The 25,390-nt window shown below is 53.8% G+C and overlaps 1 protein-coding gene across 1 annotated transcript in view; it reads right to left on the minus strand.

Annotated features, from left to right (window-relative positions):
* Nucleotides 1-21,052, minus strand: part of ZNF282 (zinc finger protein 282) — a 24,010-nt gene extending 2,958 nt beyond the window's left edge. Inside the window, 9 exon segments of the mRNA XM_059396182.1 lie at nucleotides 432-461; nucleotides 3,609-3,631; nucleotides 6,070-6,349; nucleotides 7,458-7,571; nucleotides 9,509-9,628; nucleotides 10,942-11,061; nucleotides 11,560-11,686; nucleotides 18,073-18,492; nucleotides 20,760-21,052. Of these exon segments, the coding sequence (XP_059252165.1) occupies nucleotides 432-461; nucleotides 3,609-3,631; nucleotides 6,070-6,349; nucleotides 7,458-7,571; nucleotides 9,509-9,628; nucleotides 10,942-11,061; nucleotides 11,560-11,686; nucleotides 18,073-18,492; nucleotides 20,760-20,924 (1,399 nt within the window). The 5' untranslated portion in view covers nucleotides 20,925-21,052.
* Between the last annotated feature and the right edge of the window lie 4,338 nt (nucleotides 21,053-25,390).

Genomic DNA, 25,390 nt, shown 5'->3' on the forward strand with positions numbered 1-25,390 from the left:
GGGGGGGGGGGAGAGCACCAGCAGCAAGCAGTTAGTAACCGGAGGAAACTAGCAGGGGCGGGGCCTGGGGCCTGGGGGTGGGGCTATTTGGAAGTCACTTGGAAGGAAATAATGAGACTTAATTGCATTCTGATGTTCAATGCTAATTTATCTAAGGCGAATTTCTCACTGGGAGGAAAGAATGTACTAGAACGTATCCACGGTGAAAGCAGACAGGAGGTCCGCGGAAACGAAACGCAAGGAGCGGGGACCAAAACCATGCGGCGTTTTTCAGTCCCGTTTCCTCTGAGCTAGTGCCCTTCAGACTCGAACAGCTGCCGGGTCCCAGGCCCACCCTGGCGTCTGGTCCCATCTGCGCCCTGACCCCGGTGCCCGCTGTAGTTAGGGCTCCTCTCACCCCTTCACCCCCACCACCCCATGTCCCACCTCACGTGCCCGTTCTCTCCCTGGAGGAGCCCCTCCTCCACTGAGGGGCAGCTGGTAGAACAGTAAAGAAGCCTTTGCTCCCACCTCTTGTTGGCATCCTCAGGCCAGGTCCCATCTGCTCCCTGGAGGCCATTTCCAGGGCCACATCTGCCCCGCTTCCACCCCCCACGCCCCTGCTCATGGTGTCTGCCTGAGGCCCGTCCTCCTCACGTGACACCCCTAAACACACAAGGCCCAGCCTGCCCTCTCCATCCCCATCAAAACTGAGCAGAGAACCTTCTCCACAGGACACGGGCCAGCAGCAGAGGCTGAAGAAATTCTCCCGACCTTGACCCCCGGTGCCAGGCCTTCCATCCTGGGGGCTGACTCTGGGCATCCTCTGTCCCTCCACACAATCTGCGACTCACTCCTTCATAGGCCGTATTCTCAGGAGGACCCCAAGGAAACCACACGCATGGGAGTCTCCATCTCAGGGGCTGTTTTCCCGGAAACCCAGCCTGAACCGGTCCTGTTCCTACCCTGATAAGGTTTCAGACTCGGTGTGCAGGTCAATCCGCTTCTCTCACCCTCTCATCTCCCTTCCTGACCCCCATGACTCCCGTGCTCAGCGCTGGGGTCACTCACCATGACACACCCCTTATGCCTCTGCTCCTGTCCCCTCTGCCCTGCTTGCCTGGGGACCCCCAACCATACTCAGGCAACTGGAGACAGCTGGAGAAAACTGCACAAATCTCTAAACACCCCACCCCCTCAGCCAGGCACCCTGCTACACTCCTCAGTGTGCCCTACTTCTCCATCCTCGGCGAGGGTGTCGTCACACCTTTTCCTCCAGCCTCTAACGTGAGCACCTGTACCCTGGACGTCACTGGCTGGGAACGGATTCAGACATAAGCACATGGCCTCGTTCTGGCTGATGACATGTGAGGAGGGGGCTTCTGGGAATTTCCTCAACTCCTTAGAGTGTAGGAAGAAGGATGACCCTTCCTTTCCCTCTCGTCTAGAGGTGATTGCTTGGAACAGCGGCTGCCATCTTGCTCCAGCCATGCCAAGGAAGCGGAGCTGGGAGTTGGAAAGAACCTGGGTCCCAGATGACCTCGCCTCATCCCTGAATCAACTGAGGCCGAAACTGAACTGCCTCTTAGCTCTACAGGAGGAGATGTCTTAGTTCCTCAAGGTAGTCTGACTCAGGGTTCTAAAGCTAATGGAGTGCACCCTACTGGACACAGGGGTCCAGTGATCCCCCAACTTAAAAGAACTCTCTCCCTAGACCCCATGTGCTCCTAGGCTGCAGCCACCGTCTCTCCTCATGTCTGACCTCATCTCTGCTCCTTTTCAGACCAATATTCCTGATGAGTTCTCTACCCTTGCTTTTACGTTTGCTCTGGAACTCCTGAGATCCGGCATGTGTCCCAGCACGCCACTGAAATAACTTTTGTCAAGGTCACCAACAGCCTCCAGCCTGCCAAATCAATCCGCCTGCCTCTTCCCAAGCCGGCACATTCATCCTAACCCGTCACTGGGTTTGAGCTAGTTGACCCCTCTCTCTCTCTCTCTCTCTCTCTCTCTCTCTCGAGTCTCTTCTCTTAGCCTGCGTGATGCCAGGCTCCTCTGGATTTCCTCCAGGCTCACACCTGCTCCTCTTTCATTCTTTGTCTACATTCTCCCTAGGTCGCAGAGAGGCCCCGGCCTTAAAACAGCCTCTGTGTAATAATTTAACAGGCCTTTGTCCTTGGTTCCTAGGAGATAGCCTCTAAATCCTTGGAATTTCTAGGGTGAGAGGAGTGTCTTTGTTATTCACGGTGGGCTCTGATGTTTTATGCTCACGGAGTAATTCATGGTAAGTGCCCAAACAGTTTAAGCTAAAGGGAGAACCCTGATGGGGGCTGGGTATGCCAGAAGGACCATCCACAGACAGGATTAGAGGGCTGGGGCTTTGAGCCCAACCTCTGGAGAGTAGACAGGCTAGAGAACAGCTCACGTCAAGGCCGGTAGTTTAATCAATAAGTATATAAAGAAACTCCAGTAATGGGGCACCTGGCTGGCTCAGTGAGTTAAAGCCTCTGCCTTCGGCTCAGGTCATGATCTCAGGGTCCTAGAATCCAGCCCCGCATCGGGATCTCTGCTTGGCGGGAACCTGCTTCCTCCTCTCTCTCTGCCTGACTCTATGCCTGCTTGTGATCTCTGTCTGTCAAATGAATAAACAAAATCTTTAAAAAAAAAAAAAAAAAAAAGAAACTCCAGTAAGAACTCCGGACACAGAAGTGAGCTCTCTCATGGCCAGTACTCTGCATAGGGTCACCCATCACTGCTGGGACAGTGACACTTCCTGATCCCACACGGAGCAGACACCAGAGGCTTGTTTTAGGACCCCCTCCAGAATTAGTCCTATGGATCTCTCCTTTCGGCTAGTTCTGATTTGAATCCTTTTGCTCTAATAAAACTAATTATGAGTGTAGCAGCTTTCCTGAGTCCTGTGAGCTGCTGTAGTCAAATGCTGAAGCTAGGGGGTTAATGGGAACCCCTGCATTTATAGGGCTGGGCGGAAGTGAGTGGGCTGGGGACCCTTGAACTGGCAGCTGGTGTCTGAAGCAAGAGCGGTCTTGTCAACTTCACCTACAAAGTTTGCTCTAATTCCGGGTAGTTGCTATAGAAATCACTGCAGGTTACAACGCCCAAAGTCATCTAGCCCTGCGCTCTCTCTTGAACGTTCATCTGCCTACCAGGATGCCATCTCAGATCAAACAGACCCAAAGCAGAGCACTGGGTTTACTCGGTAAACCGGCTCCTTCCCAGCACTTACCAAGTCATTAAGGGGCGCTGCTGCCTCCTGGTTCTTCAGGGCCCAACCCTGGCTGTCACTCCTGACCGCTCAACCACCACACACAGCTGCTTAGCGACGCGTCTGGAGTCTGTCCTGAATCTGTCCACTTCTCGCCCGGAGCACTGCCCCCATCCCAACTCTGAGCGACGGTCATCTCCTCACCTTTGTGCCAACCACATTAGCCTCCTAAATGGCTTCTCTGCTTCCAGCCCATGGTCCCCTCCCCAATCCTGTCTGTTCTTGACCTTATCTTTTTAAAATGTAAACTAAGGAGCACCTGGGTGGCTCAGTTGGTTTGGCAACTGACTCTTGATTTTGGATCAGGTCATGATCTCAGGGTCCTGGGATCGAGTCCCACAACCAGCTCCCTGCTCAGTGGGGAGACTGCTTTCTCCCTCTCCCTCTGCCTCTCCCCACTGCTCGTGCTCTCTCGCTCTCCCTCTCAAATAAATGAATAAAATCTTAAAGAAAATACACATTCGTTAATAAAACTGAGGAATCCCTTTTACTAAAATGTAATGTCCAGTTAGGCTGAAGTCAAACAGGACACCAGGTCTTATTGCAAACCCCCGGGCTGGGGAAGGAGTTTGATAGGGACGGGTACCCTATAGTTCCATGTTTTACCCGCGACTCCCACAACTCTCTCCCCTTCCAGCTTCTCTCCAGAATACACGATTCCATGTCTTTAAACCTCAAAGAAATCACAGGTGAGATACTAGTTTCATTAACAAGTGGAAGGTCGGGCGCCTGGGTGGCTCAGTGGGTTAAAGCCTCTGCCTTCGGCTCAAGTCATGATCCCAGGGTCCTGAGATCAAGCCCCGCATCGGGCTCTCTGCTCAGCAAGGAGTCTGCTCCCCGCCCCCCTGCCTGCCTCTCCACCTACTTGTGATCTCTGTCAAATAAATAAATAAAATCTTAAAAAAAAAAAGAAAAGAAAGAAAAAACAAGTGGAAAGCAGGCCCACTTTGGGAGAAAGTCAAGAGGCTCTGGTGACTGGGCAGGTAGGAGAAGCATTTCCAGATGCTTCTGTTGCCCAAACTCTGGGCATTGCCCCTCCCCGCAAATGCTAAAGTTTGAAGGCCTCCAGAGATAAAACATGAAGCAAATTGTTCTCTAACTCGGCATATCCAAACCAAGGAGGTAAAATGGTCTGGTCACTTGCAAAGTCTTGCACGCTCGGCACTGACTTCCCTAGATCCACCCCCATGACCACACAGGTCTATAAGAAAAGGCTCATCCAGGCCCACGCACCCCTAGTGAACTTGGACAAATCAGGCGACAGCATTGAGGGACAAACGTCTGGGCAGAATTCCTGGCACAAGGTCGGATGAACTAGTACATACGCCTGCAAGGCCAGAAATAGTGGCCCGAGTACCAGCAAGAAAGAAGTGGAAATTGCTGTCACTTCTTCCTGTCGTCACGGACAGTGGCCCGGCTTCCCCGTCCCACCTCCCCCCAGCAGCAGGTTGGGAGAGGAACCGCTCTAAGTTGTATTTGAAACAAGGGCATAACACTGCTCCTCTCCGGCTCCCTCCAGCTCCCACCCACCCCCCCGGCCCCCGCCTGCCCTTCCAGGCTGGACTCAACTTGTCTCAGACACTGGGATCCACTTACCTGACTTATAATGGCCTTCCTGGTCAGAAATAATCTATGTCCGGGCGCCTGGGTGGCTCAGTTGGTTGAGCCACTGCTTTCGGCTCGGGTCATGATCCTAGAGTCCTGGGATCGAGTCCTGTATCAGGCTTCCCTTGCTCTGCAGGGAGCCTGCTTCTCCCCTCCCTCTGCCTCTCCCCCTGCTTGTGCGCTCGCTTTCTCTCTCTCTCTCTGTCAAATAAATAAATAAAATCTTAAAAAAAAAAAGAAAGAATCTACGTCCTCAGCTCTTCCCTCGCTTTTAAGCTCCTGGGGGTGTCAGGGGCGAGCACGAGGAATGCGCTGTTTGGCTACTCCAGTGCTCTGAGCAGCAGACGCTAAGTCAGCTATCTTGAAAACAAGGCGATGGTCGTGGTTCTGGCAAGGAACGCCAGTCAGACGCCAAGAGTGTTCAATAATCCACAAACATGTGCCCAAGTCACTGGCCAGTAAGTGGAATTTCAAAAAAAAAAAAAAAAAAAAAAAGACCCAGGAAGCCCAAGTCAGGTGAGACGTTTGGTTCCATACTTGATGTGGATTAAAAAAAACAACAACAATCCCCTCCCCCAAGCCGGCCTTCGGTCTCTTCACCAGTGACTGTGGGGAACCCACTCGGGGCTGGCTGGGGGCCCCGGTCAGTGCTTTCCGGTGCCCGAGCCACCTGCCCCATCACTGTCTGCTCCGGTGCCAGCGGGTCAGCCCCCCCCAAGCCCAGCCTTCTCTCCCTGCTCTTAGGGGCCCCGCTATGTCCCTCCAAAAGCTGTGCTGAAATCCAAACCCCACGACTACAGAAAGTGACCTTCTTTGGAAAGGGGCTCTTTGCAGAGGTAATTGTGAAGATGAGGTCATCAGGGGGAGGCCCTGATCCAGTCTGACTTACGTCTTTAAAGGAAGCCAGCCAGGTGAGGAGACACACACGCACGCACGCACGCGCGCGCGCGCGGGCAGAACACCACGGGGGGCAAAGGCAGAGACAAGAGACACATCTACAAGCCAAGGGAACACTAACCATTGCCACAACGGCAGAAGCCAGGGATAGGCAAGACAGGGTTCCCCGATGGCTTTCGGAGGGGGCATGCCCCTGTGGACCCCTTGACAATGGACTTCTGGCCTCCAGAGCCCAAACAGACAACACATTTCTCTTGTTTTAAGCCACCCGGTTTGTGGTACGTTGTTAAGACGGGACAGACACACAGCTGCCATCCTCCAAAAAGGAAAGGGGATAGCGCTTCGATGGAGATGGGGGGATGGCTGCCACGACAGGACATCACCTCTGGGGGTAGGGGAGGCGGAGGCAAGCCACCATCCCTGTGGATGAAAGACCCAGGGGCCCCGGGGTGGGGGTGCGTTACTCACTGGGACCAGAATCTAATCCGAGCTCTCCTTCCATCGAGTCGCGCGGGCCCCACGGATACGGCTGCTCCTCCTGCTTGATCCACGACAGAATGTCATGCGCTGAGATCAGAGACTCTGCGGACGGAAAGAAGGCAGTCTGAGTCCTGTTCCCTTCCACGGAGCCTCCCCTCAGAGGGGAGAGAGCCGCCACGAGCAGAGGCCACAGCCGGCGCTCGCAGGACACGTGGCAGCTGTGGTCTGTTTCATACTGGCCGTCCCCACCCTCCCAGCTGCCCCCGGACACAGCGTCTCGCTTGTGCTCACTCCTTCTGCAGCTGGCCCTGGAGGAGGAGGCCCGGCCCGAAGTCTGTGCAGACACAGATCGGAACCTGCATCTTCCAGCTCTGTCCACGGAGCCCCAGAGCAAACGGTGGGTCCAGAACAGGACCGAGGGCTAAGCAGTAGGACTTCAGAACCAGCAGTGAGAGAAGCAGTGAACCAAGGTCTCTGGAGAGCGGAGGTGTGGACTGCTGACTCTACCAGGAACAGCTGGCTTTGCCACCGGGCCGGGAGCCCTTCAGCTTCTCCACTGTGAAGTTGTACAGTGGAAACAACAAGGAACACTAGGTTTTATGTCCGCTCCTCTCTCCCTGGTGAGTGGGGGAGGATGAGACTCTGGGATCGTAACCAAACAAGAGGACACTGGACTTCTCTAGCTGTGAAACACACGTGTGCTTGCGTACATGCACACACACACACAGACACCCATGCAAGCGTGCACACACACACACACACACACACACAGGCCCCAGAAAATGGATCTTCTTCATTGTTCTATATGCCTGGACCCTACCCAGAAGTTTCTGGGAAGACATTTATTTAACTAGTGTTCACCCACAAAAACTTGCAGAAAATGTAAATTTCTTTCTTTTTGTCACAAAAATATACACAACTTTTAAAAGCTTTTCAGGTTATACTTACTGTTCTAAAACTGCCATTGCAGAAATAATTTTAGTATTGGTTACGCCGACACAATAAATGATCCATTTAATGGTTCGTTTCGAAAAGCCCTCCGCACTTTACCAATGGTTATATTCCAAAAACTGCTACCAGAGGAATACGCTGCATTTTATTCTCTGAGCCTTTCATTGGCCTTAACCAGAAGCGATCAGATTGATTTCCCGGGACACAAAACTCAGTAAGAATCTCCTTGTCCTTGATACCATCCTGGTGTCTTGCTCACCTGAATTGGGGTCCGTTGGGATATCTCTCTCCGCCAGATCCTGCTGATCCCACACGCACGGGTGCTCCTCCTGTTTAATCCGGGACAGGAGGTCCTGGGCAGAGGCCGGTGAGTCTGGGGAACAGAGCAAAGCATGCGTCGGGGGACACGACAAGCCTGCCAGTTTGTGTGCTGGGTAAATCTCTCATTTCCTGCAATTACTTTTTTTCCCTAAAATTCAGGCATAATTAAAGGATGCTAATTAATTAAAAGCTTAAGTCAGCCTGGCCCCAATTAATGGAGCCTTTGCTGCCAATAAGGGTATCCTACAGGGGAGCCCATTCCTGCGGACTCCAGGCCTTACACGCACACTCAGCTTGAAAGCAGAGCACCAGCACGGACATGGGCATTCCTAAGGGGATTTTCCCAGGAACATGATGCCTTCCAGGAAGCCGTTTAGATCCAACATTTCGTTAGGATTTTTCTTTCTTTTTCTATTTATGTACTTATTTTAGAGAGAGACAGAGAGTGATCACACGAGCAGGAGAGAGGGAGAGAGAGTCTCAAGCAGACTCTGTGCTGAAGACAGAGATCCATGCGGGACTTGATCTCACGACCCTGAGATCATGACCTGAATTGAAACCAAGGGTCATATGTTTAACGGACTGCATGGCCCAGGCGCCCCCTTATTGGGATTTTTCTAAGATGTATGCTACGTCTTCTTTCTTTTGTGGTCTGTTAAAACCTCATTCAACATCATTGCCTTCTTATCTCTTACAGATTTCTTTGAAAATACTAATACTGGACCGCTGTCCAGGGGCACACCTGTGGGAATGGGACTGGCCTTTCCCCAACTCCAACGCCACTAGCACTTACGTGGGGGGGCTGGTGAGGCTCTGACCAAGGGGGGGCTAAGGTTTGTGGGGTTCCAACCTGTGGATAAATATCTTACTAGATCTTGTGATGGATAACTTTGTGACAGCCAGGGCACAGTACCCACATAGTTGCAAGGACATTATTCCTTTTTTCTTTTCTTTTTTTTTTTTTTTAAAGATTTTATTTATTTGTCAGACAGAGAGTGAGAGCACAAGCAGGGGGTACAGGGGGCAGAAGGAGAAGCAGACTTCCTGCTGAGCAGGGAGCCCGATTCGGGGCTTCATCCCAGGGCCCTGGAATCATGCCTTCATGCTGAAGGCAGATGCTTAACCGACTGAGCTACCCAGGCGCCCCCAGACATTATTCTAGATATTTCTGTAAATGGAGTTTTAGTTTTGTTTTGTGTGTGTGCGTTTTTTTTTTTTTAAGAGAAGATTAATATTTCAATCAATAACCCGTCTTCCACAATGCGGGGGGGGGGCTCTTCCCACCAGGTGAAGGCTTCCACAGAAAACGATGGCTCACTCCTAGGGATGAAGGAGTCCGGGCAGATGACTGTCCTGGGTCTCCAGCCCACAGAAGGTGCACATGGCAGCCTCTACAGTCCCTGAAGCCAGTTCCTTAAAATCAGTCTATCTGTCTCTCTCTCTCTCTTTCTCTTCCACACGCAGACACATACCCACACACACCCTGTGGAGTTTCTCTGGAGCATTCTAACACACATATGCTCTCAGAGGCTTCTCACAGAGTCCAGCTGGAACGTCATGTAAGAGGAACCCTCCAGCCTACCCCACGGGTGCAGAGGCAACAACCCATAACTTGCTGAAGACAACGAAAGCCCTTCCCAGTCAGGAGCAGGGTGGACGGACGGACGGACGGACGGACGGATATATTCCCCGACCACAGTGGCCATCACTCATTGTTACACTTAGTACTTCCACCTGATGCTCCTCTTCAAGGGGAGGAACAGTTAAAAACCGATACAAAAAAGAGAGAGGAAATAGGACGAGCTAAGCCCAGATGTGCTGTTGGTGCCCACGGGAAATCCCGTCTCTCGGCCCGTCCCAGACCCAGCTCCTCCACTTCTGGCTCTGGCCTCTGGTTGGCCACGTGCAGCGGGCGCTGGCGGGGGCCTACAAACCCTGCTGGCCCTTTCCGCTCCCTGCCTGGCTTGGGCAGCCGCTGGGCCCACTCACCAGTAATGGACTCCGTGGGGATGGCTCTTTCCTCCAGGCCCCGCTGGCCCCGGACACACAGTGCTTCCTCCCGCTTCACCTGTGAGGACGAATCCTGGGCAGGCACCAGTGGCTCTGCTCCTGGGGCAAGAGAAGCATGTCATTTGGTGTATTGTTTTGAACAGTCCTCACCCAGATGTTCTTGGTGTCAGGAATGCAGGCGACGGCACTCGTCAGCATGGGGGGGCCTCAGGTTCCCGCGGACAACTGCGGGGAACCCCAAGAAACGGAAGGTCTCGGGGGCAGAGAAATAATCAGTATTCAGGACGAAGGGGTAGGCCAAGCCGTAGGATGAGATGTAATAAGGCCGGGAGAGAGTTCCAGAGAACGGCCCAACCTGGGGTTTGTTTTCATCAGAACAAGGCCAGAAGTTTGACCTCTGGGTACAGAGGCTCCTTTTCGTTTTTCACCCCAATCAGAGACAGGTGGCCACACACACACACACACACACACACACACACACACACAATCACTAGCAAGCCTTCCACCTGGCCGCATCCTGCATGGATAACACACAGCGTCCTCACACATACAAGACAATGACATGTCCTCTCTGTAGACCCCAAGGTGTGACAAACAGGGTGTGTCCTTCTGATGTTCCATGACGCAAGGTACGACCCCTGAGAGCAGGGAGCTCAGGTCAGGGGCAAGATCAGAGGAAAAACCGGAAGACCTGAGTCCTGGTTTCCACTGTGGCCCCAGCCCAGCTGGGGAGGCAGCCGACCTCTCTGGCTCAAGGCCTGCTGGTTCCACCCACAACACGGGCACAGCAGTCACCATCCCAGCTCACGCACGGGGATGGAGGACAAGGTGACCCTGCTGAGGGCCAGGGCCCTGCTGAGCTCAGCACCTGCAGTGCTGGAAAACGGGGCGCAGGGCGTTCAGATGAACTGCTCCCAACAGGCCAGTGCACAGAGACAGAGTCGATCAGTGGTGGCCGGGGGCTGGGGGCCGGGAGAACGTGAGAGTGACTGCTCACGGGTCCAGGTTTCCCATGACGAAGAGGTTCTGTGCTGGTTACACACCTTTGTGAACCCCTGGATTATATACTTCTAGGGGTGACTTTATTTATGGCATACGGATTATAGCCCAATGAGAACAGACTGGAAAGGAGGGGGCTGCCTCCAAGCGACCTTCTAAGGGACCTTCCTGAAGAAGGACAGAGTCTGTATGATAAGGCAGAGAACACGGCTCAGGCTCGGCTGTGCCCGGGGCAGCCCCACTCCGGAGAGCGGAGGCCCTGAGGAAAGGCCTCCGGGGCTCAGCCAGGACCAGAGCCCTGGCACCTTCCATCTCGGTGAGAGCTGACCGGGGGCGGCGCTGTCTGGGACGAGGTCTCCCTGGTTCCTTTCCTGCCCCTCCCTGGACCTGGGGCTCTTGTCAGCTGCCATCACCTGTGTCTGGGTCCATTAGGATTTCTCTCTCTTCTGGGTCACGCTGCTCCCACACGCAAGGCTCTTCCCTGGGCTCCACCTGCGATGGGGCATCTGGCTTGGGCACTGTGCCCTCTGTGTCTGGAATGAGGGAGGGGAAGGAAGGACATGGTGAAGTTGACCCACGGACGCCGATCAAGAGCGGCGACAGAAGTCTCCCCACTCCAGAGCCGAGAGCCCCTCTAGGTGGTACCCTCACCTACGTCAGCTAATCTCTTGGGAGGAACCTGAAAACAAGGCACCAGATTCCCAGTTCTGGTGCAGAAACATCTGGACCCCGGCAGCCAGCTGCAGCCCGGCTGTGGCCTGTGCAAGGCTACGGGGAGGCAGCTCATGGTCACGTGCCAATGACGCAGTCTGGCCATATTCCAGAATGAAAGCAGCTCAGTGCTATAGTGACAGGCCCTCTTACTGGGTTTCTAACTGTCATCTGGTTATACTCGTTCTGTCTCTATGGCCTCACGAGCAGACAGTCACTCGCATCTCCATCAGGGATGAACTTGAACGCTGTGCCCGCGTCTGACAACCATTCCACTGCGCTCTGCCCAGACTGCCCCGGAGGAGGGAAGGAGCTCTTACCCAGGGACATCAGGGTTTTATAGTTCTCCTTGACGAGGTTGTTGTAAAGCTCCTTCTGCCATTCGTCCAAGTTCTTCCACTCATCCTCAGAGAAGTAAACGGCGATGTCAACAAACGTCACGGGAACCTTGGCCAAAAGGAGTCTTAGTCTGACACCTGCTTGCCCCCCCTCCATCGGCCACGGGGCCCCTTCTACCCCAGAGCCGGCTTCTGCTCGCCCCAGCTCCCCATCCCCCAAATCCCAGCCCGGTCCCCTGGAGTGGAGTCAGCCCACCCTATTCTGGATCTTCTCATGCTCCTCAAAGAAAGATGGTCAACACTGCCTTTTTTTTTTTTTTTTAAGGCATTTCACCATATCCTCTGTAATTTCACTTTCAGGTGGACGGGGTCCCTGAAGGTAAAGCCAAAGTCAATCCTGCTTTTGGCACGTAGGGTGAGAGTGGTGTGGAAGGTTCTGGGCAAGGGGACCAGTGAGCCGAGCACAGTAAAACCCTGTTAGGAAACCTGTCTTTCCAGTCAGGTTACTACCTCAGCAAGGTACGCAGTTACATTTTTGTCATTAAAAACATGTAAATCTAAGGGAAAACATGTAAATCTAAGGGCAGGCGCTGAAGCTCCAGGACCGCGTTCTGTTTTGTTCACGGCGACATCCCAAGCGTCTAGAAGCAGAGTCTGGAGCCAGCAAATATTTGTTGACTATGTCGAGCGGCTGTTGCCAACAGGAGGAAGAGCCCTGGCAGCCTGAGTCATCCGTCCCAGATGCCGGGCCCCTGTTCGTCCAGGCAGTCTCGTCTGTTCCATGAAACTGTTACTTTGGTTTGACAAGGATCCTCGTCTGGGCTATTCTCAGACGCTCACCAGTGTGGCCTCGCCTTGGTCCCCATCGTTCAAAAGGGTTTCACTTCACGACTTTAACGTCTGAACTTCCCTTCTGGGACATGTAGCCCTGCCCCCTCAGCCCCCCCCCCCCCCGGACCAGTCTTCCACCCACACTGGGCAACCCACCCCCCCCCCCCTTCTCCCCGGCCCTAATCTGAGTCCACTGGTCTTCACACCTGCACACAGGACCAAAGCTAGCCCAAGTGGCACCTCTGTCCCCATCAGGAAAGGACAGCCCTCTGGGCTCCAGGCCCTCTGGTGTCCAGCTCGGTGAGTGGGTGGCACCTTCCCCTGAGTTGGAAATGTCTGTTCTCACATCAGGTGCCCATAACCCCACGGGTATCCTGTGCGGGTGTGGTGGGCACACGTGTGTCACCTACTACTGACAGCTCACCCAGCAGCCAGCTTTAGAGACAGAACACACCTTTAAATTTCCTGGACCTTCCACCAGACTGGGGCATATCCCCAAGCCGCGAAAATGGATACAGACCATTCTCTTCATTTTCACTTCCTGCCCCTAGAAAAAGTCATGGAATTCTGCCAGTGACACCTACCATTCGTTCATGCCACTCGTCCCAAGGCTGCTTCGGAAGCCTCTGGGGATCTTGCAGACGTCTCTCCTGTGCTCCCTGGGAGGCTTCTTTCAACTCTGCCTTCTCCCCAGCCCCCCCCCCCGCCCCTCCCGCATCTTCCCCACCCAGGAGCCGGATCCAGGATCAGTCCGGGAGCCTGATCCCGGTTGGCTGCTGGCAAGCTCCCTTCTCACCAAGCCAACCCCCTGCTCACGTGCCCTTCACTTCTCCAGCACCTGCCTGTGGGACTCAAACACTCAAACTTTTCTCTTTGACGTCTCAGGCTCTCCCTCTCCAATGGCTTTCCCTTGCAAGTCACCCGACCTAAGACGAACCACCCGCCACTCAACCCCAAAGTCTCAAGCAAACTCCACTCTGCCTCTTTACTTGAAACACCCCAAGAGACACGTTTTGTGTTTCCTTCTTCACAATCCATGCATCCTTTCCCACCTTGAAATCTGTCCGTGAACCAACCCCCATGGTCTGAAACCACACCCTGAAGGCCACCAGTAGCCATTGTTAACCTGTACCCTTTCAGATCGCCTTTCTGGAATCCACTCTTGCCTGGTTCCCCCGACTCTGCTTCCTCCTGCCCACCCAGCTTACTGCCTCCTCCTCCGCCCCCAGCCCCTGGCTCTGCCCTTCCCCGTCCCTCTGCTTTCTCCTCCGCAAGCTCGTTCTTCGCACAACTCCCGTGGTTACCTCTTTGCCAACAAACAATACTCTTCCATTTTCCTTGCTCCCTTTCGGGTTCAGATTTCAAGGGCCCTCAGAGCGGCTCCATTTAATCATCTCTGAAGTACCTCAACTAAATGTTTCCAACACCAAGTTCATCATCTTTTCCAACATGCCAACCCCTCTGCGTCACCTCACCATTTCTATGAAGTGTCACAATTCTGGAATCAGAGTCCCACAGTTGGAAAGAGACATCAGGACATAAAAACTTCCCTGGGCCAGGATACAGCAGAAGTCTGTCTGGCCAGAGACGGCAGGGAGCCTACCTATGAGTTATCTGTCAGCCAATTAACAGACATACTAGAATCCAAAAGGCGTGTGGGATCTGAGAAACAACAGCCTTCCCTGAATCCCACAAAGAGAACGCACTTAGCGTGGCTGACACTACACAGTGAATTATAACTATTAATCGTAACATTAATTAACTCTCTTGTGGTGGTTCATGGTGGTGGGTTTTAAAATATATCCACAAATTCTTCGGCAGTCCCTTCAAAAAGTAGAGTGCAGTGTTCCTCCCCTCGAGCGTGGACAGGATTTAGTGACTTGCTTCTAACAAACAGTGACGTGTACAATTTCTGAGACCAGGTCATAAAAGACAGGACAGCTCCATCCGGGTCTCTCTCTTGGCTCACCCTCTCTAGGCGGAGCCGGCTGCCATGTTGTAAGGACACTCAAGCAGCCATGTTGGAATGTCCACACAGTGAGAACCTGAGGCTTTGCCAATGGCCAAGCGACTGGGCCATCCTGGAGGCAAAGCCTCAAGCCTCAGCCAACCCTTCAGATGACCACAAACTCAGTCAACAGCTTCATTACAACTTCATGACCCTCTGAGCCAGAATCACTCAGCCGAGCTGCTCCTGAATTCCTAACCCACAGAAAATGCAAGATGGCAAATAATTATATTTTTAGGCTCCAAGTTTTGGAGTAATTTGTTACCCGGCAATAGAAAACTAAGACAACAGGCTACATGGTCTTGCCCGTCAACACAATCAGTGACTCCTCACAACCCATCAACACAATCAGTGACTCCTCATCTTACAGATGAGAACACTGAAACTCAGAGTGCCCAGCCGGGTATTTACTGACAAAATTATGTACTTAACACTTCACTTCTTCCGAAAAATATGGAGACCTAGAAGACCCAGTCCCTCACGTGGAAGCCTGAGCTCTCCCGCCGGACAGAGTCACACGGCAAACACTTTCTGGATACCGACTGAAGCCGGTGCAGTTACAGGCAAGGAGACACAGTGGTGAACCAAGCAGAAATTACGTTCCGGTCAGGGAAGACCAACCAAGAAGACAAAAAAAGAAGTAAATATCTAAGGTGCTCGATGGCACAGCGCTTTGGAGAAAACGGTAGCAGGGATGGGGAAAGTGGGTGCTGGGACTGGGGGGACGTGGTTCTTTGGTGTTGGGGGGCCCATGGAAAGGCAGACCTGATGGAGACGACAGGGAGGGAGCTTTCCCAGGGAGTGAAGTCCCTGAGGTCAGACTGTGTGGGTGGAAAGGAGGGGACAAAAGGGACAGAGGGGGGGTGAGGTCAGAAAGGTGGGGCCGGACAGGGGCCCTGATGGCACGGGGGCTTTTGCGCTGCATGAGGTGGGAAGCCAGTTGGGGGTTTAAGCAGCCGTAACCGATTTATATTTTTAAAGGATCACTCTCGCTGCTCTGCTGGGAACAGATTGTATAGGGGAAGGGACAAGGATGGAGACAGGACCAGGCAGGAGGCCCTGGCAACTCTCAGAGGCGAGGTGACGGTGGCTTTCCCCAGGCAATGGTGGGAGCCGTGAAGGGGGAAAGGAGTGGTCAGCCTGGTGACGGTATTCTGAAGAAAAGTCAGATGACATTTACGAATACATCAGAAGGAGGGTTGAGAAAGAGAAGCAAACGTGACCCCAGAGTTTTTGGCCCAAGCCACTGGAAGGGCAGAGCTATTTCCATGGAGATGAGGATGGGGCTGAAGAGGTTTCAGGCAGGAGAAGGGAGTTCAGCTTCGTTGTGTTAAACCTAAGACATTGCCTGAGTCCTGCTGCAGTAGCAGGTAAGCCCGTGAATCTGGCTTTCAAGAAGGAAGTCTGGGCAAGAGATGGGGAGGGAGCGGGCGGCGGAGACTGCTGACAGCACCCAGGCTGCACTTAAAACCTGAAACTGAGCGAAATCATGAGGGAGGGAATAGAGAGAATGAGCCAAAGGCCAACAACACCCAGCCCTGGACCACCCCAAACCTAAGAGGTCAGGAAGAGGTGGGGAAGCCCGTGAAGGAGACTGAGCAGGAGCCACCAGGAGATAGGAGATAGGTGACCTCAAGAGAGGTCACCTGGAAGCCCCGGGAAAAGCTGTCTCAAGGAGGGGGTGGTAAGCTGCGTGCAACGTCACCTCGAGGGCAGAGAAGATGCTGACAGAACGGACTGTGGGCATCATGAGGATGGAGAGGTGGGAGCAGAAGCCTGATGGGCAGAGGCTCCAGAATGATCCAATCATCACCTTACGGGGATACTGAGAATAGAGGAACACGTGCAATTAGAGTGTGGAGGACGCAGCGTCAGAATCTGGATAATTGGAAACTCAAGGGGACGCATGGCCTAGGATCGTCTGCAGACGGATTTCAAGAAAAGATGACAGATGGAGGAGGAACCACAAGATTTAATGAGACTTAAAAGACACAGCCCCTTCTTACGTTCTCATTCAAACAAACTAATAGAAAACAAATTAAACTGCATTTGGAAGAAAAGAACATTTGAACGCTGATTGGATAGTTGAGTAGGTGGAGGCTTCTGTGGTGGCGGTAGTAACGCTAAAGTCTTATTTCAGAAAAAGAGTCTCCACCTTTCAGAGCTACACACTGAAATATTACCAAAACCAATACCAAAACCAAACCCAAAACCCAAAAAACTGATGCCTGAGATTGGCTTCCAAATAAAACAGGAGGGGAGGGGGGTCGGAAGGGGGGGGTGGGGTTATGGACATTGGGGAGGGCATGTGCTATGGTGAGTGCTGTGAAGTGTGTAAACCTGGCGATTCACAAACCTGTACCCCTGGGGCTAATAATATATTATATGTTTATCAAAAAAATTTCAAAGTTGAAAAGAGAAAAATAAATAAATAAATAAATAAATAAATAAATAAATAAAACAAAACAGGAGGGGATGTGGGTGGGGCCTGAGAGGAAACAAGACTGACCAGAGCTGACAGCTGTGGGGGGCTGGACGATGGGCCCGTGATGGCTCCTCACCCTATTCTGTGTACTTGTGTGCATGTTTGTTTTCTATAATAAAAAGGTTAAAAAGGAGAGGGAGAGAAGGGACCGGAGACGGTAAATACGATACGTTTAAGGAATTCTGCTTAAAGGGGAGTAGAGACATGAGGCACTAAGTGGAGGGAGAGGCAAGGCCTAGGGAGGTTTTCATCACAGAGATGGGTGACGTCTAGGACATCTAGAACGGCCCGCAGGGGGAGAGTGCACGACACAGACGAGCACGGGGCGAAGTGAGTGGGTGGGGGGAGTCGGGGAGGGGTGGAAGCGTGAGCCAGCAAGGCCGCGGGAACAGGGAAGCCAACAGGCTCCAGGTGGCATCAGGGAGATGAGCATAGTGGCTGCTTCCTGGAGTGACTCTACGTTCTCAGTAGACCAGAAGGCTGGGTCATTGGTGGACAGTGCAGTGTTGATGATCCAGGAGGTAGGGGGTGGGGGCAGGTGCAGAAGAGGGAGTGGAAGAGGGAAATGGAACATGAATTCTGAGCTGCGAGAAAGCCCACAGAGGGGATGGCCACAACGTCCTGGCAACTCCTGTGAGCGGAGTCTGTCTTAGCCGCATTCGAATGTGCATGTGCAAAGATAACCAACGACCAATGGTCCTCTGTAGGTGCCAAGTGGAAAACCCAAGCATGAAGAGTGGCAGGAGTCTTCAGACAACCAGATACCTTGGGTTATTGGGAAAGGTGACAGGAAAGCCTGACAGAAGCAGGCAAAGTCTGTGGAGAATAGGTGGAGGGCAGCCTCACGGAGGTAGAACATTCGTGACTAAGTTAAGGAGAGGCAGGCTATAAGAGACATTGAAATCAGGGGTGCCTGGGTGGCTCAGTCGGTTGAGTGTCCAACTCTTGATTTTGGCTCAGGCCATGATCTTGGGGTCACGAGATCAAGCCTCACGTCCAGCTCCACGCTCAGCACAGAGCCTGCTTAGGGCGCTCTCCCTCTTCCTCTGCCCCTCCCTCCCCGCCCGCCCCTCACCACAAGAGGGAGTGTTGTGAGAAGGACCAGCCAAATGAATCAAAAGTTTTGTGCCAGTCCTCACCTCCATCTCTTCCCCTGGGGACCACCACATACCTTGGGCACCTCCCCCTTGCTGCCCGGGGGCAGCCTCAGGACCCAGAAATTTCGGTTCCTCAGCAGGTTCTCCATGTTCTCCAGTCGCCTCTGCAGCAGCCCGTACTCCTGCAGCAGGGTCCCCAGCACGGCCCACTTGCTCTCCATGTGGTTCCCGAACTCCACGGCCGTCTTCTCGCAGTCCGCCAGCTTCTTCTCGGCTGTCCCCGTCCGCCCCTCCAGATTTAGCAGCTGGCTGGCCTGGGCATCCACCTTCCTCTCCACAGCCTGAATGGCAGCCACCACAGTCCAGAGTGAGATCTCTGCCGTGGGCAGCTGGGGCTCTCGCATCATGCGGTCCGGGAAGACAGGTGCCCTATCTGGGAAGGGCGGGAACTGAAAAGGCATCGGTCGCCGAGCATCCATGTCCCACTCTTGAGCCTGTGTGCAGAGGGAGAAAGTGACAGCTTGGGCGGAGACCCTAGGTGAGGTGGGGAGGGGAGCCTGAGAACAGAGAACAACGAATCAGATGCCACAGCTTCCCACCCTTCTGCCATCCCCGCCCCCCAGGCTGGGGTGTTCATTCCGGTCCCCCGCAGTAGCTCGACTAGTCCCCTAGTGAACCTTCCCATTTCCGGCCTGCAGGAGTCACGACGGGTCACTGGTTTACCCACCGGACCCTTTGCAAGTCAAAGGCTGTGGACCGCCACCCACGGTGTCACCTACCCCTTTCACAGCACAGCTGCTCTCTTCAGGGGCTAGGCCTGATGATGAACTCTCTCTAGAGTCACCTAGTGCCTTCTGATTCAAAGTAAGAATTTCCCCGCTTAAGTCATCTGACCCTAATCTCCCCTGCCATCTCTAAGCAGGTTAGGGCAAGAATGATTATCTCCGCTTTAAAGATGATGGGATTGAGGCAGAGAGACAGCGATGGCCATTCCACCGCTCCTGGTTTCACTGCCAGTGGGAGGAGCGCGAGGTGTTGTGGGTAACAAAAGCACGGTTCGGGTAAGCGGCTGCCCCCGTCCTGGCAGCTGCGACCAAGGGAGACCCCAGAGAGCCCACAAGAGTGAGCGGACGAGCAGTGTTTTTTTCCATATCCAACTCCTGATTCACATTTTCTAAAATGAAAATAGGTTTGCTAAAAAACACCACTCACTGAGGAGAGGAGGGGACATGCCTGTGAGGACTTACCAGGCCCCTTCCTACCCCTCGAAGCTGAGGCCCCTTGAGTCCATGTAGGGAGCTGAGCTATGACCAAGAGAGGGTGGTCCCAGGTCCCTGGTGACCCGGGAACGGGTCCCATACCGCACCAGGACCCAGGGCTTCCCGGCCAACAGCAGGGCTGATAACCGACTCCCCTCGCCATGTGGGGGACGGGAGGGGCTGTCCTTTTCTTTCCTCCCTGTTGCTGCCGACGAGGCCCTCTGGCTGGGCAAAGCGGAGGCCTGCTGCTGAGAGGTGACGGGGGCTGACCAGGGACAGGCATGCCACTGCCCTCTCCAACTCAGAGCGGCTATGAGAGCCACAGAGGAGCACCCCACAGCTTCCAGGGAGTCGACCCGAGACATGGGATAGAGGGGAGCAGGGCCCCGGGTGCCAGACCCTGCTAAGAGAAGAGGCGAAGTTTCCATCAAAGCCATCCATCTGAGCTCACGCAGGCCTCGCTCCTGCCCGCACATAGTAAGAGAAAAGGGCTGATGGTGAAGTTCAGGGCGTCACCAGGCCCAGATGACTTTTGGAAGGTTCAGAGCCCTCAACCAAAAAAACGATCCCACACAGCACAGCAACTCCTGGCTAACTGGTGACAGCCGGGTGGAGAAGCAGGCCGGGGCACGGAGGGGCTTCTGCGGGGTGAGCCCGGGGCGGCTCCTACACTGGCCCCGGGAACACTACTCAGCTCTCACGCTCTGCACAGTGTCCCGCTCCCAGACTCCAGCGCGCACTGAGATCCTTACGGGGCTCCCAGACCTGACGGGGGTCCACTCTCCACCCCGAGACGCCGCCGATCGCACAGGCTGGGGACAAAGTTGGGCGTCGGGAGTCTGAAAAGCTGCTCAGGTGACTCCAGGGTGCAGCCAAGTTTGCCAACGGCTGCAGACGAGGCAAAGTCACCTCTCAACGGCCCCCTTCCTCCGCCACACCCGGCGCAACGGGAAAGTGAATTACTCGTTGCACTTGGCGAGAGACGGCAGTACAGCGCTCGTGCACACCTTTCTGTCCAGGTGGCTGGGGTGTGACCCCGCGGGGGCACTCCGGGGCGCACACGGCCGGTGGCCGGGGGACGAGCGCGGCGGGCCGAGCGCTCCAACGCCCAGCGCGAAGCGGAGCCCGGGCCGCGGTGGGGTGGGGTGGGGGCCGCGGTCACGGCTCCGCTGGGTCCCCGCCGCCTTCCCCGCGGGGCCTCCTCGGGGCGCCGGCACCGGGCCCGGCCAGCACGCGGCCTCGGGGCCTGCTGCTCGGCTACGCGCGAGCGCGCGGGCCAGGCCTGCTCGGGGCCGCTGCGCCCCGCCTGCCGCGCGAGGCCGCCCGCGCCCCGGCCCGCGCGGGGCCTCGGATTCCGCCCCCGGCGCTTCGCCCCCACCGCCCCCCCCCGCCCCCCCCCCGCGGCCCGCGGCCCCGCGCCCGCACCCCCAGCCCCGCAGCCCCGCGCCCCGCCCCCACGGCCAGGCGGCGCGGCCATGGCGCTGGGCGGGGGCTGCACCCACCTGCATGGGCGGCATTCCCTCGGCCATTTCCCCGCGCAGCGCCGGCTCCTGGTGGCACACCTCGTCCGGGGGCAGAGCCTGGGCCCAGCTCCAGCTCCCGCTGTCCAGCCCCAGGCCCTGGATGCCCAGCTGCTGAGGCTGCGGCCGTGTTGACACAAACTGCATCCTGGGAGTGCTGTTCCCCGCTCGGGCCGGCCAGGGAGAAGAAGAACGTTTTCCAGGCGCCTTCCCCCTCGCCGGGGCCGGACAGCTCCATCTACAGCCCGTAGGAGCAAACAGTCCCCTTCGGCGGCGCTCCCCGCCCCTGCGCAGCCAGCTCGCCAGCCAATGGTCTCCGAGCTCCTGCCCGCCTGCGGGGACGGCGGGGGCCACTTGGCGGGGGGCGGGGCCGCTCCCACCGCCGCCCCCAAAGTGGCCCTGGGAGGATCTGCTCCCGGGAGCCCTCCGTGTGGGACGGCCTGCCCTAAAGTCCCAAACAATGCCAGGTCCTGATTGCTGTGAATTCTGCAGATACGTATTGGGTATCCCAGAGGAAAACGGGGACTGACCCTTTTGAAATTTTTGCAAGATGAATCCTGGCCTTTGCCCTTCCCTCCTGCCTTTGCGGGCTTTACCTCCCACTCTCCCTCCCCAGTCCAAATTTACTGGGACCAATTCCAGGCCTTTGCATTGGTCTGGCTGATATAGAAGGGATCTGGGCTAATGTGTCAGAAGAGGACGGTACTCTCCCTCCCAAGTAAGGTGCAGGGCATTTTAACAGCAGGCTCTGCTGAAACCTTTAAATGTAGGTCAACATCACTTTGAAACATCAAGCCAAATCAGAGGAGGAACCAGGGGAAGGCCCAGGGAGGCCGCTGGACAAGAGAGGGTGAGGGTGGGAAATTCACCCCTTCATTCCACAAATATTTATTGAGCAGCTACTAGGCCCCAGATACAGCTTAGGCAGAGGTGGGCTTTATATTTGCATATACCTGAGATTAAGTTCCCAAATCACGGCTCTCTAGGTGAGACTGTGAGCAATTTCACTTCTCTGAGCTTCCCTAAGTCTCTTCAAATAGAAATGAAGCAAATGATGTCTGCTTTGCAGCTGTACAGTCAAATGAGGTAAGATCAGTGCTTAGCCCATAACAGGCACTCAGCAAGGGTAGTTACCCCCCAGAGATAAGTCTTACAAGCATCCTTAAAATTGTGGCTACTCTGTTTTCCTAAATGACTGGTTCCTATCTTCTTAGGACAGAGATCTCCAGAGCTACTTACTGCCCTGTGTAGAGGCAGACCTACCACACAATTACCTCAGGCGGGTACCCTTTGGTCCCACTGCTTAGTAAAATAAAGGGCATTACCCGCCCAAGTGAGACGTGTGCTTAGAGCATCATATTCAGAACAATTACCAGGTACTTTCTCTGTCAGGCATCCAGATGCAGAATGAATATCTTGTGGACCCCCATATCCTTAAGCGGTTTACAGGCTTGTGAAGGTTATGTTCCTAGAAGTCCGTGATGGCCTCCCCTCCATTCCCTGGCCACAGGCTGTGCCTTGATTGTAAAAACCACGTCCACTATTGTCAGGGGAACCAGACAAACAGAGTGTGAAAAGTTCCAGGTAAATTTATTTCCCCAAGTGAGACACATTTCAGAGTGCATATTCTGACCCACCAATCAACAATCATCTTCTCGCTTTCCTAAAGGTGGGAAAGAGAGGCTGGATTAGCCCCAATGGTTTAAGCCATCTTTTCAGTAAAAAGCAGTTAAAACCCTCAAGCATTAAACTAGTTATAACACTAGTTATAACCGACTTACACAGTAAGTCACCATCACAGGACAGCCGCTGCGTGTTGTTCCTTCACGGAGGGTGGATTTTCACGAAGCCCGCCACACCTGAAACCCCGGCAGTCAGAGCGGCTGCCCAGGGCCAGAGGTTGCATTCATTGCCACGACATACACAAAGCGACTCAAATCCAATAGAAGTTAAGTGCATGGGTTTCGCTGTACTAGAGCAGTTCTGTAACAGCCATGCCTAGAGACTGCAGGCCACAAAAAAAGTGGCTGCAGCGGGGGGACGTGAAGCAGTGGCGATCAGGGGGCATCTCCCAGAAGGAAAACAGGAAGGGCGTGAGGAAGGGGATCCTGCAGCTGCACTGGCCCACGGACCCTCTGTTGAGTACTCCAGTGACCAACGGACTGGCAGGGCTGGGAACTGGGCTAGGATGGGAGAGATCCTGTCCTAGGAGAGCTGTCGGGTCACTAGGCTTGTTCCTCTGAATCACTGGGTAACTGTGAGGCAGTTGTCTAAATTACTGAGGAGCAGAATCAGCGCCCCTGGGCAACGTGGATCATAAAATGTCAAGTGTCAGTATTAATGAGCATCTCTCGCAAGGGAAGGACCCAGGACTGGCCCGTCCATCTCTCAGTGGGAGCTGCTTTTCATCTCCTCGCTAGGATTCTAGAGCTAGTGCTCTAGACAGGGAATTCGAAGCGATAGATGCTGAACCAGAGTATGCGGGAGAGGCCAAAGGAGAGGGAATACATGAATTCCTGAAGGTTTATGGGTCGCGATGGCTAATTTTATGCATCAGTTTGACTGGGCCAATGATGACCAGATAGCTGGTAAAACGTTTTTCTGGGTGTGCCCGTGAGGGTGTTTCCTGAAGAAATTAGCATTTGAATCCAAAGACCTGAGAAGAGGCACTCAAAAAAGTGACATCCAATCCACTGAGTAGAAAAAGGCAGAGGGGATGCAGATTAGCTGAGACATCCGCCTCCTCCTGCCTCTGGACATTCACTGTCCTGGTTCTTGGGCCTTTGCACTCAGAATGAATTCCACCCCTGGCTTGCCTGGTTACCCAGCTTGCAAATGGTAGATCATGGAACTTCTTGACCTCCCTAATTACAAGAGCTAATTCCTAGACTAAATGTCAACTCATAGGTGGCTGCATATCCTTTTAGTTCCGTTTCTCTGGAGAACCCCAATACACGTGTCCATCGTTACCTAAGTCTTCCTGCTGCTCCCGTGCGCTCTAAGCCCCACCAACAGCTCCAAGCTTCATTTCAGAAAGGAAACCTCCAGATTCACGCAGCTAAGTGAACAGTGTAACCAGATTTGCACTGCTGTCTTGCTGTCTCCTCAGGCCTAATTTAACAAGCCGGCTTAGTGACAATAATCCATGGGAAGAGAAAAGCAGAGCAGCTTCAGCTCCCTTCACCCACTGACCTATCTGTGGTTACAACTTGCTGTCTTCACTTGAGGATCTAGTTATGCCAACCTCCAAAGGAAGGGGAACCGGTAGGCGTCCAAGCCATCGGCATCCTAAGTGTGATTAAGAGTCAGAGGCAGGGCTTATAGAGGGGAGGGCACTATTTAGACAAGGGAGAAAGTGTTGATGTGGGGATCACAGTAAAATATTTTGTATCCCAGGGGTGCCTGGGTGGCTCAGTAGGCTAAAGCCTCTGCTTTCAGCTCAGGTCATGATCCCAGGGTCCTGGATCAAGCCCCGCATCAGGCTCTCTGCTCAGCGAGGAGCCTGCTTCCCCCTCTCTCTCTGCCTGCCTCTCTGCCTACTTGTGATCTGTCAAATAAATTAAAAAATATATATATTTTGTATCACACAGTTTTTAGGTCTGCTTGCTCTCACTGATGAGTTTTCAACATGCTTGCCTTTTCAGATCCGCCTTTTACCAACATTTTTTATTCAAACTTAAGTTTGCCCATGCACGTGCACGTACACACACTTTTTCCCTCTTTCTCACTAACTTCTGAAAATTCCTGCTTTTCAGAAAGTTTAGAGAAATTACTTTTTCCTTCCTGAGTTTATTCTCAGCCTACTTCCAATAGGCATTTCATCACCTTTTTTTTACAAGTCTTGACACAGTAGACAAGTGAAGTTTGTTGGCTTTTCTTTGGTTCTTAATGACTGTGTGGTACTTTGCTCGGTTGTAATAAACATGTAATTGTTCGGGTGACTAAGTGAGTTAGCTGCTCAAGGGTTCTATTCCAACAGTACCTAGGGCTTAGAAACCCTGCATAGGCAGGACACAGGTTTCGTGCTGGGAATTAAAAACTGTAGTATGTTCTCTCGAATCTTCTCAATGGGTATCTCTTCAATTTTTGAGTGTGGATTTGATTACTAAAAATGGCCAAAATTCATTCAAAATCAAGACCGGAGCACATACAGAATAATACTGGTTTTTCTAAATGCAACAAAAAGGATGTGAAACCACGCGTTATTGTTAAATCCGAGCTGGTAATGACATCACCATGGTCCTTCTTCATTCTTCAGCAATCTGCCAGCGTCACCACAACAGAAGTCAGGGTACAGCGCAGGCCCCCGTGCAGTTCCCGGTTTCCGGTTCCCATGTGTGCTCAGGTGGGATCCCACCAGTGTTTCATAGACCAGGTCTCCGGACAGCACGAGTAGTGGGCACGGCTGAAGTGAATGCTGCTTTCCCCACGGCCTCTAGAGGTCCTAACTTAACTATAGAGATCAGTCAGAACTTTTTCCACAGCAATTCTCATAGCCTGATTTCCTACTAAATTACGACGTCCCAAACTGGATTCATCCGCCCTTTATTAATCTGCAGTCCACAGCCTCCAGTAAAACTGGCTAACTGGTCACTTCCAGTCCAAGAACTCAC

Source organism: Mustela nigripes, chromosome 4 (assembly GCF_022355385.1).
Source record: "Mustela nigripes isolate SB6536 chromosome 4, MUSNIG.SB6536, whole genome shotgun sequence".
Taxonomy (NCBI): Eukaryota; Metazoa; Chordata; class Mammalia; order Carnivora; family Mustelidae; genus Mustela; species Mustela nigripes.